General features: G+C 49.3%; 1 protein-coding gene across 3 annotated transcripts; it reads right to left on the bottom strand.

Moving 5' to 3' along the window:
• Nucleotides 1-2,321: 2,321 nt before the first annotated feature.
• CACNG5 (calcium voltage-gated channel auxiliary subunit gamma 5) lies at nucleotides 2,322-18,058 on the bottom strand. Of its 3 annotated transcripts, none has more exons than XM_033076937.2 (7): nucleotides 17,936-18,058; nucleotides 13,163-13,330; nucleotides 6,652-6,882; nucleotides 5,995-6,081; nucleotides 4,997-5,137; nucleotides 4,258-4,403; nucleotides 2,322-3,885 (listed from the first exon to the last, which is right to left on the bottom strand). In XM_033076937.2, the coding sequence occupies exons 3-7, from the start codon at nucleotides 6,857-6,859 to the stop codon at nucleotides 3,628-3,630; spliced, it is 840 nt and encodes a 279-aa protein (XP_032932828.1). In that variant the 5' UTR covers nucleotides 6,860-6,882; nucleotides 13,163-13,330; nucleotides 17,936-18,058; the 3' UTR covers nucleotides 2,322-3,627. The 3 variants fall into 3 exon arrangements, with proteins under 3 accessions (XP_032932828.1, XP_032932826.1, XP_032932827.1); XM_033076935.2 differs by having other exon boundaries at nucleotides 13,163-13,443; nucleotides 17,936-17,999; XM_033076936.2 differs by lacking the exon at nucleotides 17,936-18,058 and having other exon boundaries at nucleotides 13,163-14,053.

An 18,058-nucleotide genomic window follows, 5' to 3' on the forward strand; every position in this document is an offset into this window, starting at 1 on the left:
TCCATCATCCATCCATCCATCATCCATCATCCATCCATCATCCATCCATCATCCATCCATCATCCATCCATCCATCCATCCATCCATCCATCATCCATCCATCCATCCATCCATCCATCCATCCATCCATCATCCATCCATCCATCATCCATCCATCATCCATCCATCCATCATCCATCCATCCATCATCCATCCATCCATCCATCCATCCATCCATCCATCCATCATCCATCCATCCATCATCCATCCATCATCCATCCATCCATCCATCCATCCATTCATCCATCCATCCATCATCCATCCATCCATCCATCCATTCATCCTTCCATCCATCCTTCCATCCATCCATCCATCCACCCATCCATCCATCCATCCATCCATCCATCCATCCATCATCCATCCATCCATGGTCCAGCACCTGGAGCAGGGAACTGCCCCTGGATCAGGTATTTATCAGTATTTATTTACCCTTTGATCCCAGCAGCTCTCTCTGACGCTGTAGTTCAAGGAGGCACAGCCATGCACACAGACTCTGACACCAGTTAGTCATTCATGCAAAACAAGATTTTTGTGCTTCTAAGTACAAACCATTTTCTGTGCAGTGTCAGACAGCAGTCACCTTCCCACGGGCCTGGGGGAGGCTTGGCTCATCCCATCAGTGAATTTAAGGACTCACCAGGGTAAAAGCTCTAATTTAATTGGTAGTTTACCCTCAAACTCCACTTCTTATTTATTGCAATCAAAGCAACACACAGAACACAGCGAGAGGCCATCACTGAAGTGGGTGGGAGAGAGACTGAAGGAGGGGATTGAGTGTTGCTCCTCAGGAGGGAATGATGAGGGGTAAAACCGTGCCAGGTAATTAGAAGAGGTGATAAAATGATTAATAGGTGTCCTAAGAGGGTGCTGCATGTATTTCCTAATCATTTATTGCTTGGAGAGCTGCAGCTCCAGGGTGGTCCTGGGGGCAGGTGAGCCTGGCAGAATGGTTGGCCTCACCCCAGTCCCTCACCCAGGCCATGTCTCCGAGGAACAAAGGCTCTGGAAAAGTTTCTGCACAGTCCACAAAGATGTGATAACTGCATTAGGAGCCCACAGCCAGAGCTGCTGCCACAGCAGGCACTTTGGGAGGGACAGAACTGCACCCAGAGGCACAACCATTGCTGCCTGTGCTTTGCAAACACATTACCCAAATTATGCATTTACTGAACCAACAGCAAACATTTATTTTAACAGATTTCTTCTGGCAGTCCTGCACTTGTGCTCACTGGGTGAATGTGTGAACTCCCAGGCTCAGAAATGCAGCCACATGATGAGAATCTCTCCAATGAATTAAAATAATTACTTTTCTAATTTGCCCCTAGACTCTGCTAAACCTTCTGGGGCCTTGAGGAAGGCATGAAGATTTTCTAATTTCTTCTACTTGTGTAGGCAAACATTTTAATTTATAAAATGAATAATTCTGTATTTAATCAGCGCAAAGGAAAATTCCACTCGGGGACAGGGACATCTTGTGATGCTGCACAGGATTAACCCACAGGATGACTCCCCAGTGTGGAAAAACCTGGCCATGAGAGAGCCCTTGTGGCTCTGGGCATCACCGGTTTTGGTGATCCTGAACATCTCCCTCCCAAGGACTGAGAATATCAGGATCCATCAAGAGTTACATTAAAAAGGCAACAGCCTTTGAGGCACCAAAATTCACCAGTATCAAGCCCAGCAAACCAGATCAGGCCCTGGGAAACTCAAAATGATTGCTTGTGAACGCCAGTGCTTTTTTGGAGCCAAATTCACCCTGAATCTGGAGATCCTGATGTAAGACAAGGTTTATCAGGCTGGGGGAGGTGAGGACCAGCAGATTTGTTACTGGATGGTGGGGCTGGGTTGTGTTTAGTGCTTGAACCTTCCCAGCAGCCAACCTGTCACACAGCTCTTAAAATCTGGGGCTTAAGTGAGAACTCAAAAATGCTTGAGAGTCATAGAGGAACTGAGGTTTAATAGAGCTGTGTCTACAAAAAGATGCCCTGATTTTAAAACTTTGTAAATTAGGAGTCTACCCAGATATACACCAGATATACATTGCTTGCTTCTCTGGAGGAGCTGGAGAGGAAAAATCCTGTTCTAGAGCTGGCTGGATACACTCCTGCAGTGATGTTCTGTGGAATGGGTGTTGTAATGGATGCAAACCGTGGTGCTGCATCAGGACTTGGTCCCTGCTTTGGAGGAGTTTGTAAATAATAAATATTTAATAGCAAATAATATTATTAAATTAAAAAAATGAAGAGGTCCAACATTCATTACACAGTGTGATACAAATGAGGTTAAAACTGCATATATTCTATTTCTTTTAATTAACAGTAAGACAAAACAAACTCAAATATACCAAGAATCCCCAGACAGTCTTGTTTCGCAGAAAGGAAATTTTCAGAAAGGTTTAAAATAATAAGAACAGAAATAAAGTTTGGACAAAGCTCTTTCTCCTGCAAGGTGACAAGCTGGGGCTCACACAAGGGGTCACAGCCTTTTCCTTCCCTGCCCTTTATTTTCCACCAGTGATGCTCTCCCCTGGCAGCTGGCTAAGGCCAAAATGCCAAAGCATCAAATAAAATTTTCAAACTTAAAACCTCAAAATAAAGTTTAGATACACACACACACTAAAAGCGAAAATATAATTTTCTTGCCAAAATGTAATATAAGCCAACTACTTTGCTGCAGTGGACTTGTACCAATAATCTCAGCTACATCACTTGACACCAGTTTGGGATCTTGCCTTTCACTGAAATAACTTCTTTCTGCTAAATCCCGCACCTGATGTTTCCCATGGGAAAAGTTTAGGTTGTTTTCCACTCAATGCTGCGCTGAAATTTTCCCATTTATGTTTCAGATCTCCTGTCTGTAGGGCAGCAGAGGAAATTTGGGTGCTGGAGCCACCCCTCCAGCCCAGCACCCCAGAGTGCCTCCAGTCTAACATGAGATATTTAAGCAACAGTTTGCAAGTGGCCATAGGGGAACAACAACCTGCTGGTGCCCAAAGCTGCTGAGGTCTCATTGAAGGATGGCTATTTCCTATTCCAGCCTGGCTGGAACTGATACCCAGCACTGAGAGATACCAATCAGTAAGTGTTCAGTCAAGGCAAAATTTATATTTTTCTAATGCTGGTTATTTCTTGGAAAGTTACACAAATCTTTTCTGCCTGCTGGCGCTCTGGCCAGTAAATATAGAATTCAATGATACAGTCGAATGCACAAGCTTTATCAGCCTACCTACCTACACCAAAAAAATACACCATTTTTTTCCTTAGTTCTACTCTATTTTCTTTTTTCCTGTTCTTGAGTCCAGCCCTAGATTTATCCCCCAGGCAGAACTGCTGTTTGCTCAGCGGGATGAGCTGAGAGAGGACGACTTTGGCGAGATTCTTAGTTATGCAGGGAGAAATAAAACAACCAAAAATAAAAAAACCAAAGAAAGGGAAACATCCCAATTCTCTAGGTTACACTATTGGTTATATAACCAATCTCTCTGGTTATATTTACGCTCCTATAAATAGAGAATTGGCCAGGAAGAGCGGCCGAAAAAAAACGACAAACGGAGTCGGGACGCGGCGAGCGCCGGGGCGGGCGCGGGGCTCAGCACGGGGACGAGGACATCTGGTCGTAGTCAGGACACTTGAGCAGGGCTGGGTAGTTACTGTTCATCTGCAGGGACGCCTCGCTGGAGATGTCCGAGGGGCTGCGGCCCCGCGCCCACGCGTCGGGGTGCAGGAACTGCCCCGAGTAGTCGGAGCAGTTGCTCAGCCGGGGCCGGTAGAAGCCCGGGTGGGGTCTGTAGAGGTCCTCGGCCGTGTAGCGCTTCATGAACAGGTACACAGACATCACCCCGGCACTCTGAGGGACAGAGACACAGCCTGAGGCCCTGCAATGCCACCCTGACAGGTCAGCACACAAATCGCTTTTTTTGTGCTGGTGCTGATGCTCTAAAGCTCCCAAGGGCTGTCACTGCCCCATGCCTTGGAGCTGTGCAATGAATGATGTAGCACAGCCTCATCTCTGCTTTTCGTGCCTGGCACCAAGCTGTGGTCAAACGCCCCATCAGTGCTCCAGGTTGGGTTTGTCCCCCCTGCATGTCCTCTTCACGCTATACATTACCCCCCAACCCTCAGAGCCCTCCTTAAACCCCATCTGAGCCCTCTTTTTGCCATCAGCCTCAGCCTGCCCACCCCTGGGAATGGGATAGACTTGTTACAGGGGTGTGGGTACCTCTGTGAGAAGGAAGGAGATGGCAGAGAAGGCAAAGGACCACCCATATTTGTAATTGAAGAACGACTCCGAGTCCTTGGTCCTGTTGAGCATCTCGTCATTAATGCTGGATATGTAGAGGACCAGCCCCACCACCAGTGACAGACCTGGAGAAGGACAGTGGGAAATGCTTCAGGGATGAAGCTGCTGAAGAAGAACCTTCCTGAAGGCCTGACTTTGGGGGAAAGTAAAAAAATGTGGGTGCTTGTAATAACTGGGTAAAGAACCCTCCTGCTGCTCTAACCCAGAGCACTCCTCTCATTCCAGTCAAACATTTCCTGCTCGGGGAAATCTGTGAGCACTGGGAGGAGAGATCTGGCTCCGGTAGGAGCTGCTTCAAAGCTCAGCTGTCACAGCTATTTGTTTAGCACTTGCACAACACCATGAATAAAACATTCACTTTTCTCATGTAGACACAGCCCAAGTGAGCAGTTTGAAGTTTCAGATCTCTCCTGTGACTGATGTGCTGCGAGTCTCCTCCAGCACCTGCTCCTGCACGGGTGGGGGGCCTTTCCCCACATTTCCACAAACCAGCTCTGCATCCATCCCACAAGATCTGCTCAGGCTGTGGGACTGAGCTGGGAGCGATGAGTCCAACAAGGAGCCACCAGGGCAGCTTAGGAGAGCGCCAGCAGCTACCAAAGCAAACGTGCTCCATGCTCAAGGGCTGTCAGGAGAAAAGCTGGTTCGCAAAACCCACCTGACAGGATGAAGAATATCCCCGAGACGAAGGCGAGGATGGTCCTGTGGGGCCGGATGTGGCCGATGTTGCTCAGGATGAAGCCGATGAACATGAAGAAGAGGCTGACCAGGGGGAAGGGGGTGGCAGAGCGGATCATCTCTGTTGAGAGAGGAGCAGAGGGAAGTGAGAACAGGTTAATATTCCTTAAATAATGTGAGAAATGGGCTTGGCTGGGTGAGAGGGCTCCAGCCCTCCTGCTCAGATCATGTTGTGTCTGAGTTTCTCTCCTTGCTAATGAGCTGAGTAAAACATAGGATTGTGGAATCACAGGATGGTTTGGGTTGGAAGGGATGTCTCTCTGCCATGGGCAGGGACACTTTCCACTATCCCAGGCTCCATCCAACATGGCCTTGAACATTTCCAGGGATGGAGCATCCACAGACTCTCTGGGTAACCTGTGCCATGTTCCACCTCCATGGTGGGGACTCTGCTGATGTTTGCACTTCTGAGGGTTCCTGTGTGAAGTGTTGCACAGGAAACCATCAGAACCTGCATTTTTCTCTGGCTTCACTGTATAAGTGTTTGCAGAACACTTCTATTTATTAATTCAGAAATGACTGCAGAATTAATCATGAGAGCTGTGACACACCATCCTTAATTCATCCTGCTATATAATGTGTAATACATAGGGGTTATATAGGGAATAAATACAGCTGAAAATTATGGAGAGGAGACTAAAAAGCCAGACATTATGATAAACATTAGTGCTGAAGAGCCAGTGATAGGAAATTGTACATTTTAGAGCCTCCATGAGCATCCTGCCATCAGAAAGGGATGTCCCCAAAAGCTTATGAGCACACTGAAAAATGCAGTTGCAGGCTTGTATGGCAGCACTGTCAAGGAACTCAGAGCTTCTCTGGCAAGGACACAAAGGGGGTTTCTTGGGGAGGGTCCCTTGCACTTGGAACTTGGTGATTTGCAGGATGTAAAGGGTGAAACCCCACCCAAGCACTTACTCAGGACGTTGATTGTGGATTCAGATGTCAGCTGGATGTTCATGGGCATGACGTATTCGATGGTGAAGCACCGGCCACGCTCCTCACCTGTGGCAGACACAGACAAAAACATGAACTCTGAAGCCAGGGGGTTTAAGGTCACCCTTGGGGTGATATCAGAGCTCCTCACTTCTCCCCTGACTTTTCCAAAACGGCTGAAACTTTGTGACATTTCAGGTTGGTCACTTTGAGATTCCCATTCCCTTGGGTTCTATTCAGCTCTGTCCCTGCAGCCAAGTTGCTTCATCAAACTTGGCACAGACAGGGGAATGGTCCAGCTGACCTGAATCCAAATTTTGCAGGGATGAAATGGAAAGTTTTTAGCTGCTGCCCAAGGCACTGTGTCTGCAGCTCTGGACAGGGCAGGGGGTCTGGCAGGGCAGCAGTAAACTCACCATAGCCTGTGTTCAAAGGCACATTTACCCTTTGGGCTGTTAAAGTCAGGCATGAAGAGATAACATTGCTTGCCAAAGGTTGTGCCAGAGTTTGGAAGCAGAGATGGGCAAAGCCTCTAAAAATCTCGTTTGTCTTAGCCCTTTCCTGCTGGGTGGCACTGACACCCCCAGGGGATGTGGCACCCACGAACCAAGGGGACGTTTTTTGTCTGGGATACCCTACCTGCCAGAAAGCAAACCCTCCAGAGCCCCGAGTGCAGCGAGAGCTTGATCTCGGCCGTCTGGTTTTGGGGCTGGACGATGCCCTCCTCCAGGTAGAGCCAGTAGTCGGTGCTGACAGAGATGCCCAGGAGGCCGAGGCCGCAGACGGCGAACACGCTGCTGAGCAGGGTCAGCGCCTTCCTGCTGCAGGCACTCATCGCCACCAGCATCAGGAGCTCTGCCCTGGGCTGAGCTGCAAGGAGGCATTAGAATGAAACACTAAGCTTAAAGAAATTAGGGTTTTACTTTAAAGTTAGAAGAAACTGGGCTTGAGATAGTTACCTGAAGCTTAAATAATTGATTGCCTGTCAATTTATGTTTGCTCAGCTGGGCTTGCAATGGGAAAGGATGAAACTGGTAGGTAGGTCCAAAGAACACAAATAATTGCAACCAGAAACTCATTCTTTGCAAAACTGGAGTTGCCCCAAAAGCCATTTGTATTGTCATTGATAGAAAAGGCCGAGAGTTCAGGGCGGGGAAGACTTGCCTTACTTCCTCCTTTTAAGACCCCTCCCCACAAAAGATATCATCTTATGTCTTATGTCTTATATCTTATATCTTACATCATCTTATATCTTATCATCTTATCTCTTATAATCTTGTATCTTATAATATTATATCTTATTTTATCTTAATCTCCCTGCAGAGCCTTATCAAGCGCTGCCAGTCCAGCCCAGGAGCTGCTGAGTATCACAGACACCACGGTCAGGGATCAGCAGAGCTGCTTGTACCTGCTGGACCAGCCCCAGCCCTGAGCATCACCATCACCATCACCATCACCATCCCCATCACCATCCCCATCACCATCACTATCACCATCACCATCACCATCCCCATCACCATCACTATCACCATCACCATCACCATCACCATCCCAATCCCCTCCAACCTCGCTGTTCTTCCCCTTCCAGGGTAGATTCAGCAATTAGGAGATCATGCTAATTGTGCAAAAGCCATTCTACATTTATGACATCATCAAACAGCTTGAAACAGTGTCATGACACGATAATCTGCTTCTTTTTTGTACATTGCTCTTGCCAGAGCTGCTGGTATCTCCCTTGTCCAAACCCACCTTGTGCTTTGGAGGGAGGCAGGGAAATGGGGACAGAGAGCTGCAGCCAGGCCCTTGGCAAGCCTTAAAGGAAAACCTTCCCTCATCCCTGTGTCACTTATGTATAGGATATTTTCTTTTTAAATTACTATTATTATTATATATTTTTTATTTTTTTTTAACTGCACATTTGCTACTTTGGGCAAATTAGCAATTCCTATGTTGCCCTGCAAACTGATAAAATAGCACCAGAAATCAGAGTTCTTGGTGCAGTGGAGAAAAAAGTGAAATTAGTATTGGGGTGGGGGGAACCCACAGCAGCAGAAGATTAGAGGAATAAGAGCAAGAAGGAGAAGGAAACGTGTGAGAGATGCTCTTGTGCAGAGCAGCAAGGAAGCAGATAGTGCCACTGACTGCTGTTATAAAGGCAGAATGAATCACAGATAAGTGCCATGTCATGTATATTTTCCAAGGCACATTTTGCTGCTATTCAGTACTGCAAAGCAATAAGGAAAAAATATCTAAATCCAGCTAGACAACAAAGCTAGTGACTTTGTAAGCAGGCTGCATCTGCCATGCACTCCCTTTAGAACTGCACCAGTTTTGTTTCACACCCTCAGGAGTGGCTCCATCTCTCCTGTGTTCCCTTGGTGAACAGACTCCTTGGAAGAGAAGTCCTGTTGCTCTTATCACTGCAGTAAAGCTGGTGGTTTAGTGATTAAATCAGAAAACACAAATCCTGCCTGGACCAGGAGATGACAACTCCCTGTTCCAACACGGCCAAGCAGACTGGAGGAGGGTGTTTTTTTTTCTAGTGCCTAAGATGCAAATGTATTAATTCTCACTTGCTTACACGGACTCTCACAGGTGCCAAAAGTTCTCACAGCTTGTACTTTTACACCTGAAAGCCTCCAAGGATAATGTTGTGCCATAATTCCCTCAAGGTGAAAGCGAGTAGGTGATGCTGAGAGAGGTTTTTTGCTCCTTCAGCTCTCTGGGGAGCTCTGAGCTCTTGCAGTGCTCATCCCCTTCACTTCTGTCTCATAAATCCACAGCACCAGCTCCCCACACCCATCCTGGGCTGTGTTTGCAGCACTTTCATTTAGATTAGCATGAAGGAAACTTGTAGTTACTGTGGAGTCCAAAGAAAGGCATTTACTGAACAGATGCAACACCCAAGGTCTGTGTGCCCCTCCAGCTCACTGCTTTGGGCAGCATAAGAGAGAAAAGCAGGGAATGCTGCTGGAAGAGTATCAAATTCTTGAGTGAAAGACAGAGAAGGAGAGAGAGAGTCTTTAATTATCACACCTGACCCAGAGTCCAAAGCAGGCAAGTACATCTTGGTAGGAAGCAGATGTACTCGCACCCTCAAGCGCTGCAACAGCTTTGACAATTCCCTTCCATATGAAATTAAGGATTTGGCTCTTCCTACGTTCACACTGTGCCTTTCCCCAGAAGGTTCCAACCTACAGGAAGGGGATTGCTGTCTCCAGACAGCCCAAGCAAGTGCTCCAGCTCACACTCCTGCAAGCTTTCCCTCCACCTTTGGCTTTGCTAAACAGCCTCATTTTCAATGTTACTTAATGCTTCCCTCAGCTCAAGGAAAGTAGGATGTGTTCCCAGGAGAAATACCTCCCTGCTAGGGGAGCGAGGAGAAAAGTGCTGAGAGGATGCTCAGATTTTTTTTTTTCCCTGAAGAATTAGAAGGCAGCAGCCAAAGAAGAAACTGGTGGCTGTAGGGCAGAGAAGCACATCAGCCCAGTGCCATTCCATGGGGAAGATGCCATTTCCCATCTCTGTGGATTCCCATTGGATTCAGCAATCAAACACCCAAAACACAGATCCTCTGGCTCATCCATTCTTCTCCCTAGCTCAGCCAGAGATGTATTTTCTAGTTGCTGCCTCAAAATGAACAGCATTTACTACAGGGTGTCTCATCCCTCTTGGCATTTTGGTGCCAAAATGGTAGAAGGAACTGGAATCTATTCTTGGCTCATGTATCATCAACAATCATCCTCCCTGCACATTTTTGTTAATAACGAGCCAGAAATCATAGTAGGAAGTATGTGAAGGTCCAGACAAAGACACTTAGAGGGGAATAATGAAGAGTTTCTGTGATTTGCTGTCCACCAACATCAGGCACTGGAAAATAGACCCATTTGGTCTCATTTCTGCTGGTGTGATGTGAGCAGCAGGGACAGGCTCGGGTGTCAGAGCTGCACCTCTCAATTGCCTCATTCTTTTTCCCTCTCACACTTCAATTTCCACAAAATCACTGATACATTAGGGACTGGTGCCTATTACTGCCTCGCTGGCACACAGAGTCCAACCTGATGTGATGGGGAACAGGGGTAGGGATGTGCAGAACAGCTGCTTGAAACAAACCTTCCCCAGCCCCAGTGCCTGCAGGATTCCCAGAGTGGAAGGTTTTCCAAGGACAAGAACAGGAGCTGGCTTGGTTATCAGAAAGGATTTAGTCCACAGTGACCTTTATCAATTGTGTTATGCTTCCTATGGCTGTTTAGTTTCCAACAGGAGCTGGATTTTAAATTAAATGAATAGAGTCCCAAAGATTTCCAGGAAATAGAACCTTAGAACTGCTCTTGCTCCTTTGATCACACTGTGCATTCTGGTAGCAGTCCAGGGAATAATAAATGTAGCCTGCAATGTAATCTGCAGTCCTTGCAATGAATTTCTCCTTGCCTTGGAGCAAGAGTTGCTGATGGAAACAGCACATGGCCCTTTCTGGGCCTGAATCCTTTGGAAATGAAATGAGTACTGGCACTTTTTCCAACATGTTCATCCAGGTCTAGGAGTAAGTCCTTACCTGTTGCTCCACAGTCACAGAAAGGAAATATCCTGGGCAGATTTCTGAGCCCACATCTGTGGCCTAATGCCAAGCACAAGCCACTTCTCTGGGCTGTGTGGGTGGGCTGAAAAAAATGAATATATCACTGGTCAGCTGCCTGGACAGGATGGGTCACCTCAATAAATCACTGCTCTGGGTTCACCAGAAAACAGCAGCTCCCTCCTGCCCTGGGTAAAGGCAGAAGCAGCCAAGCCATTGATTTTTATGTGGTTAAAGCATCATTTCCAATTTCCTGACATCTGGGAGGAAGGGAAGCACTGCCAAGGTTATTGGAGCAGACAGAAGGGGAGGGTTTGTTTGTGGAGGGGTGCTGAGGTCCAGGACAAGCCTGGTGGCCCATGGCTGTGAGTGCCTGGTCCATACTGCAAACCAAGGGCCAGGGAAATCAGAGATTCAGCCATGGATCTGGAGTAGTGGGGAGGCTGAGCAGAACATAAAGGAGAAGGAAGGAAGCCAGTGAAAGGGGAGTAGGAAACCCTCTGAGTGAGCAATGGATGTACAAAGAACACCAGGGACCTGGGTAGGAGCAATTGAATGGCAGAGAGTGTGAGCTGTGATGGAGCAGAACTGAAAGGACCAGCTCCCACTAAGCTGCAACAAGAAATTGGGCTGGTTAAAAATAAAGGGCCTTCGAGCAGTGTGATCCCTTCCTCAGGACACAACACAGGCCATAATGTGGGCAAAAAAAATATAAAATAGGTCAAGGAGAGCAGCTCTTTCAGAGCAAAACTTCTCAGAGCTGACAGGCAGGACTGTGCCACTGCACTGTCACCCTTCTTCAGCCAGCACAACTCACCCTGGCTCCCTCAGGGACAAATCCAGAGATTTGGTCATTAATAACCTGTGAAACAGAACGGTCCCACCAAGCTCATGGAGCACCCAAAGGGTGCAAATGCTCCAGTCCCCAAAACAGGGTGTGCAGCTGAACTGCTGCTCTGTGGGCTGGCAGAGAGGGTTGGACCAGTGTGAGGAGCACATGTGGTCCTTTAACCACAGCTGAGGAGAGGAAGAGGAGGAGATGGAGAGGGCAGCACCCACGGCTCCGTCTGGGATCACAGGAGAAGCAGCTCCACGAACCTGACCTGGAAAACTGGGCAGCCAGGATAGTTCTGGAATTACTGCTTGGGAAGGAACAGCCCCTCCTGAAGCCTGGGAAAAGTGTGCTGCAGGCAGGAGAGCAGCACAGCGCTGCTCTGGCTCCATAGAATAGCTGGAGAAAGCAGAGATGGCTGCAGAGAAAAGCAGCGTCTCCTGCTTTTCATCAAGAAGGAAATTTCCAAAGGGGATATGGGTTGGAGCTGGTCCACACGGCTCCTAGGTGCCCTGTTCTGGGCACCCACCAGCTCCCCTGGCACATGGGAAGACTGAAATACATCAACAGCTTTAAGAGCTGCATTAGTGTCACACAGAAATGTCAGCTCGATTTCTGAGAGAGAAAATACATATTGGAAAAACTAAGTGCAGAAATAAATCTTTTTGATGTGGAGGAGGTTTAGCCTGATATTAAGAAATAAAACAGCCCATCTCATGGCAGTTTGAACACGGGCTTGTAACTGTGACAACGAGCAAACAAACTTCAAAAGGATCAATATTGGGCTTGAAATCTTCCCCTCAGCTGGGAGCAGCAGCGCAGCGCTGGATCAATGGGCACACTGGGCTCACAGGCTCTCTAGGGAGGCTTCAAAAGTAAATAAATGAATAAAAAAAAGGCTGGTTATGAGTTATTTAAGCCCAGATTGAGCCACAGCAATAACAAGCCTATTAATTTTGTGCTTGTCATCACACACAAGGAATACCTGATAAATAATCAGTAAGAAACAATTTGTGAGCTCACACGCTGCAAGGCTCACCACTAACTGATTTTGGTAATGAGATTACTTGGGATTTTCTGTCTTAAACCTGACTTATATAATTTTTCTGAGAAGTCCTCTTTTCCCCAGCACTTCCTGTGCTTCATTTCTTGCCAGAGTTATTTTTTACAGTTTGGTGAAAAAAAAATCCTGTTATGGTAGTGCAAGAGCGATGGAAATGCTGTGTAGAAAGCACCATAACTTGAATCTCCAAGTCTGACCCACTTCCCTCTCCTTCTTTATCTCTCACCAGCCTTTCTGCTGTGGACTGCTCAAAATCTGCCCTTTTGCCTAGGTCAGGTTGGCAGAGAGTTGTTACTGATAACTGAGCCCACCTCAGCTCCAGCACCAAAGATAAGGAGACCAAATTATATTCCCAAAGATCAAAGGAGAAATAACTGAGGTTTATTTTCCACCCCAGCCCTCAAAGCAGACCCTTTCCCAGCCTGGCCCCTCTGCCACGCTGCTGGAGAGGTGGCACTGCTCCAGCTCTTTGACACTAATGGCTTTGGACGAACCCAGCAACTCCCAGCAAATGAAATCATCGACCAAACAGCCCTGATGGTCCTGGTTCCCAGCCCGTGTGTGTACAGCCAGTCTCATTCACATGGTCCTCATGGAGCCACAGATATCCCCCACAAAACTTTTATAGAACCCATCCCACCCACGTGTCTCCTTTCTCCGTGGTGTTCCAGCCTCTTACCTCTGTTAACCCCAGCTGAAGCAATGCTCTGGCAAGAGGAGAATCTATGATGGGGCTGAAGGTGGGAAGAGCAGTTCTGGAAGATCAGCTGCAAGGATGAGGGTCCTCAGTGGAGGCTTCAGCTCTGGATGGTGCTGGGAGTGGGATGGCTTTGGAAACAGGCAGGACCTGCAGGAAGGGCACAGCCTCAGCTCTCCCCCTCTGGCTGACCCAGGAGGGCTGGGACAGGGACAGGCAGATGGCAGGCAGGTCTCTGCATCCACGTGCTGGCAGCTCCTGCCCTGGGGTGTTGTAGAAAAGCATTACACAAAGTGCATTTCACCAGAGGGAAACAGGAGCTAAAGCTCTGAGCTTGCAATATTGCTCACACACCAGGTCCAGCTCTCCAGGTCTAACCTATATTTCTGTTCAAAGTTTACAACCCTAACAATAGCTGAGCCCTGCCCTTTGCAGAGCTCTTCCCAAAGTCCTCTCTCCCTACCAACTCTGACACAGAATTCTCCTACTCTCAGAATGTCAGAATGCTCACAGTCAGGGACCTGAGCCCAACTGCTGCTTTCAGTACCCTGCAAAGAGCTACAAAAGCAGAATGAAAGAAGGAAATGTCTAATGCTGCACAGCAAACCAGCTGGGGACTGTGCTGGAGGAGCTGCAGAAACCTCGCTGCCATGGGAGTGCTGCTGCCCATTAACCTCTGCCTGAGGTGCATTATGCTTTTATTTAGATCCCAAACGCCTGAACTGCAGTAACCCAACGATCCAGTGACCCTGTTCAGGCTGCAGCATCGTGCTGCCTCGGCCAGCACAGGGACAGAGCAGGGCTGAGGGAGAGCACAGCTGGATCAGCTGTGCACATCCACTCACTCCAGCACCAAGGCTGGGCTGCTCTGCTGCTATTAAAGCTTTAGCAGCTGCGCCTTTTTCGCTTCCAAGTATCATTAAAGTTGGCACAAAGTCCTACAAGAGCCATGTAGATTAAAAAGGGGAGAATAATCCTCTTCCTTGCAGCTTTTCAAGGTTTCTGTGTCCTTCCAGCAGCAAAGCAGGTAACGATTGAAGTGCTCAAGCGCCTCTTCTGTAAGGTATTGATGTTGTTTCAAACTGAAGCGGGTGTGAACAGAGCCCCTGAATTCAGTGTAAGCACTTGGAGAGCTGTACATGAAACGTCTCTGGGCTATAAACATTCATTGCTGAGGAAGGTCTAAGAAAAGCCCCAGGTACAGCCCAAGCTCAGGAGCTGAGGCTGCTCAGCAAAGGGGCCAAACCCCCGCTCCTCCTTTTCCCCTTAACGCTCAGTGCATGACAGCTTGAGCTAATTTAAGCATGCTGGGAGGTAAAAATAGCATCAAGAGCTAATTAAAGCTCTTGCACTCCCCCGTGTCGGTGGTACCTGAGATAGGGGGGCAGGAAGCCGCAGCTCTTCCCCCACTCCTGCTCTTCTCACCAGGGCTGGAGGGGTTTGATGAGCATCTTTTGGGAGATAAATGAGAGGAAGGCAGAAATCCCCCGAGGGCCCTGGGCTCTCTGAGCACTGGGGGCTGCAGACAAGTGGCACATTGGGCTGGCAGCACGTGCTGGCCGTGGCTGCAGAGACCTGCATCCCCTCGGTGTGATTAAAGATGATGGATAGCAGGGAGCAGTGCCTCGTTAGCTAGGAGATTGCATTCCCTCTTCCCTGCCTAGAAACCAGCTTTACTGCAAAGCCTCTGAGCAGCAAAATGATGGCATAAAGTGCAGAAGGGCTGTGTCATCCACACCTCTGGAAAACGACTTCATAACCTGGGCACAACTCGTGACTGCCACTAAACCAGTGACCAAAGCCAGCAGCTGCTCCATCTGGCTCTGCTCAAGCAATTTGGGACACAGCTCCTTGGAAGCTGTTGGTGATGTCTTCATGCACATCTCCCCAGGTCTGAAGCCGAGCAGGCACTAAAGTTTGGTCCCATTTTCACACAGGAAAGGTCTTTGCTTTATGCAGCTTGTTGGGTTTAATAATCAGGAAAGTGAATGTACATAACAAATATTTGTACATCACTGGAGGTACTAAACCTTCTACCACCTGGATTTTAGCAATTTGTTACCAGTTCCCAGTGCCATTTACCAGTAAATGCCCTGGCAGAGAGGGCAGGAAGAACCATTCATGAGGTGGAGAACAGGCACAGCACCATGAGCTGGTCAGGAGGCCGTGGGCTCCCCTGTCCTGCTCAGCACAGGGAAGTGCAGCCACATCCTGGGAGAGCCTGTGGGAACAGGCAGGGAATGGACTTGGTCTCACTGTTCTCCATCCTTGCCCCAGGCCAGCAGCTATTCCCAGGTGAAACCTGGCCTGGCTGTGTGTGCCTGGTTCCTTTGGTACCACCAGGTTCTCATTCTGTTCAGCACCCCTCCTGCCACCTACACCCGACCTGATACTCCCAGCCAGAGCTGCTGCAGGGAAAAGGAGCATCTGTCATCACCCTTTTGTGTCTCCTGGGCAGGAGCCAGGGTCACCTGAGCCTCTGCTCCCTGCAGATGGGGATGTCACAGGGAGCACAGGATGGGCACTGGGTGGGAAAATGAATCATCCACAAGTTGTCCTGGGTCAGTGGATGCATCTGCTGTGCTGCTCCAGTAATGCCCTCTGTGCAGCCTTGACACTGCTCTAACAAGGGTTTCCACTGATAGGCAATATCCTTCTCATTAATAAAAGAAAAACTGCAATTCCTGTCTTCTTAAAAGACCATACACAAACTCCACTCATCTGTAACAACCCATTTCCTGAGCTTGATGATGTGTTGTCCTTCAACAAATTCCATTTTGCCAGTAAATATTTTACTACAAATATTAGAAGTTGTGACCATACAGCTTTAAAAATCAGTGTGGCTTTGACACCAAACCTTCTTTCTAGAACACACCTAGAACCCCAACTGTTTTTAATTTCAGTGAGATTAAGATCCCCACATAACTAGATGATGGGGTCTAGCTCAAAAGTAATTTTAAAAATGCCAGGGCTTTAAATCTTCCCAGCTGATTTAAGAAAAGCTCCTGATGCTCACTCCAGCCTCACACAGCTCACGAAATCTCTGCAGGCTTGTGCATTATTTCTCTTTTGTATTTTATATTCCCTCCCCTCTCCATAAATAAAGCTGAAGCTGCAAAAGCTGTGCTATGGATGCTGCCAGGTGGGAATTCATTCAGCTCAATGAATATATTCAACAGCAAGGGATCAGAGAAACCCCCACACAGAGGCATTTCTGTCCCTTGGGTGTCACTTGGGGCAAGATGTGATGGCACAGGGTGGGCTGCTGGGAGCCAGCCTCCTGCCCTTTGGCTTTTTACGTGGGTCCCGATGTGACAGGCTGAAATGTGCTGCTCAAGGAGCCGAGAAAGGAGCCCAGACACGAGACACTCATGAAACCAACAGGCAGCAGGGATGGAAACATGGGAATGCTCCTCCAGCAAAGCTGCCAGCCTGGGTCGTGCCACCAGCACTTGCTGCTGCTGCAGGAAACCCAGCAGAAATTCCCTTTCTCAGCTGAAATAGTCTTTTTCAGTGTTCTGGCTGAAGCAGTGCTGTCTTCAGGGAATGCTACATCCTTTCCAAGGGCTCACCTGTACCTTGCAGGCACCCACCAGCTCCGAGGAGGCCTCCTGTCCCCGGGGGGATCTGGGGATACAAGGGACACGGTGGTGGCAGCGGTGCCCAGGTCAGACCCTCTCCCCGGGCACCCTGAGGAGCTCCTGCAGCTCCGTGCCTGGAAGCCCCAGCCCTAAAAGCTGCAAAAAGCATCCCGCATCAGACAGGGGCTGAGGAAGTTTTATGAAATGCCCGACAATTAATCAAGAACGTGTCAGATCCTCCCTGCTCTCCTGAACCATCACATTTCACATTACACATTTTACATTATTTCACATTTCATGTTTCACCACCTTCCCCAGACTGGGGATGAGGAGCTCGAGGAGTGAGGACGGGCTCCCCGTCCCCGTTCATATGGAAACACGATCCAGCCTTTCCCCTCACCCCCGGCACTTCGCTTAAGAACCAGGTCAGGTTTTTCTCAGATAGCCTCACTCAATTCACACTCCCCTCTCCAAGGGGTTTGGCTACGCTGGAAAACATTCGCAGCCTGACTTCCCGCAGATTTTATATTCCCTGGGAAAAACACGCATCCGTTCCTCAGCCAAGCGCTCCAAACTCGCGCTGAGGACGGGGATGGTCTCAGCGCCCGGGAGATGGCCTCGGTTCCAGCAGCCGGCTGGGGAAAAGCCCAGCGTGGAAAACCTCAGGGAAGAAGCGCCGGGATTTTCCGGCTTCATCGTGCTAAGCTCCTTCCGTCGGGAATCGGGGGAAGTGGAGCGCAGCCCCCGGAGCAGCGCCGGTCCCCGGGCAGGGAAACGGGAACCCACCCGGGCAGGGAAACGGGAACCCACCCGGGCAGGGCACACGGAACCCACCCGGACACCTCACCCGGGCCCCTCCCGACCCCTCCCCGGGCTCCCCGGCGGCTCCGGCCGCGCTCCGCGCTCCGAGGATGCGGTGGATGCTGCCCGGGGCGGTGCCCGCGGCGCTCCCCGCCCGGTTCCCACCCCGAGGGGAATACGGAAAGCACACGGATACCTGCCCTGAGCCCTGCGGCTCCTCACCCCGATCCCTCTTCCCTCGGTTTTAAACTTTCAGGGCTTTACATCCGATTCGGAACCCCTCCGAAGGCACCTGCTGAACCGCTTCCCACCCGTACCCGGACACGGGAAGCAGCCCCAGCCTTGCCCTGCCCACCCCAGCCCCGGCACTCACCGGCCCCGCGGGGATGCTCCGCCGGGGGATGCGGGGATGCTCCGCGGGGGGATGCGGGGATGCTCCGCCGGGGGATGCGGGGATGCTCCGCTGCGCTCCGCGCCGGGAGAGCCCGGGGAGGAG

Source organism: Catharus ustulatus, chromosome 20 (assembly GCF_009819885.2).
Source record: "Catharus ustulatus isolate bCatUst1 chromosome 20, bCatUst1.pri.v2, whole genome shotgun sequence".
Classification (NCBI taxonomy): domain Eukaryota; kingdom Metazoa; phylum Chordata; class Aves; order Passeriformes; family Turdidae; genus Catharus; species Catharus ustulatus.

What these genes read in the sequence shown, in the direction of transcription:
- CACNG5 (XM_033076937.2), bottom strand. Translation starts at nt 6,859, where the DNA reads ATGCTGGTGGCGATGAGTGCCTGCAGCAGGAAGGCGCTGACCCTGCTC. An exon ending in GAGGGTTTGCTTTCTGGCAG is followed by an intron (nt 6,082 to 6,651) that starts GTAGGGTATCCC and finishes TGTCTGCCACAG; the next exon opens with GTGAGGAGCGTGGCCGGTGC. An exon ending in TCTCCTTCCTTCTCACAGAG is followed by an intron (nt 3,886 to 4,257) that starts GTACCCACACCC and finishes TCTGTCCCTCAG; the next exon opens with AGTGCCGGGGTGATGTCTGT.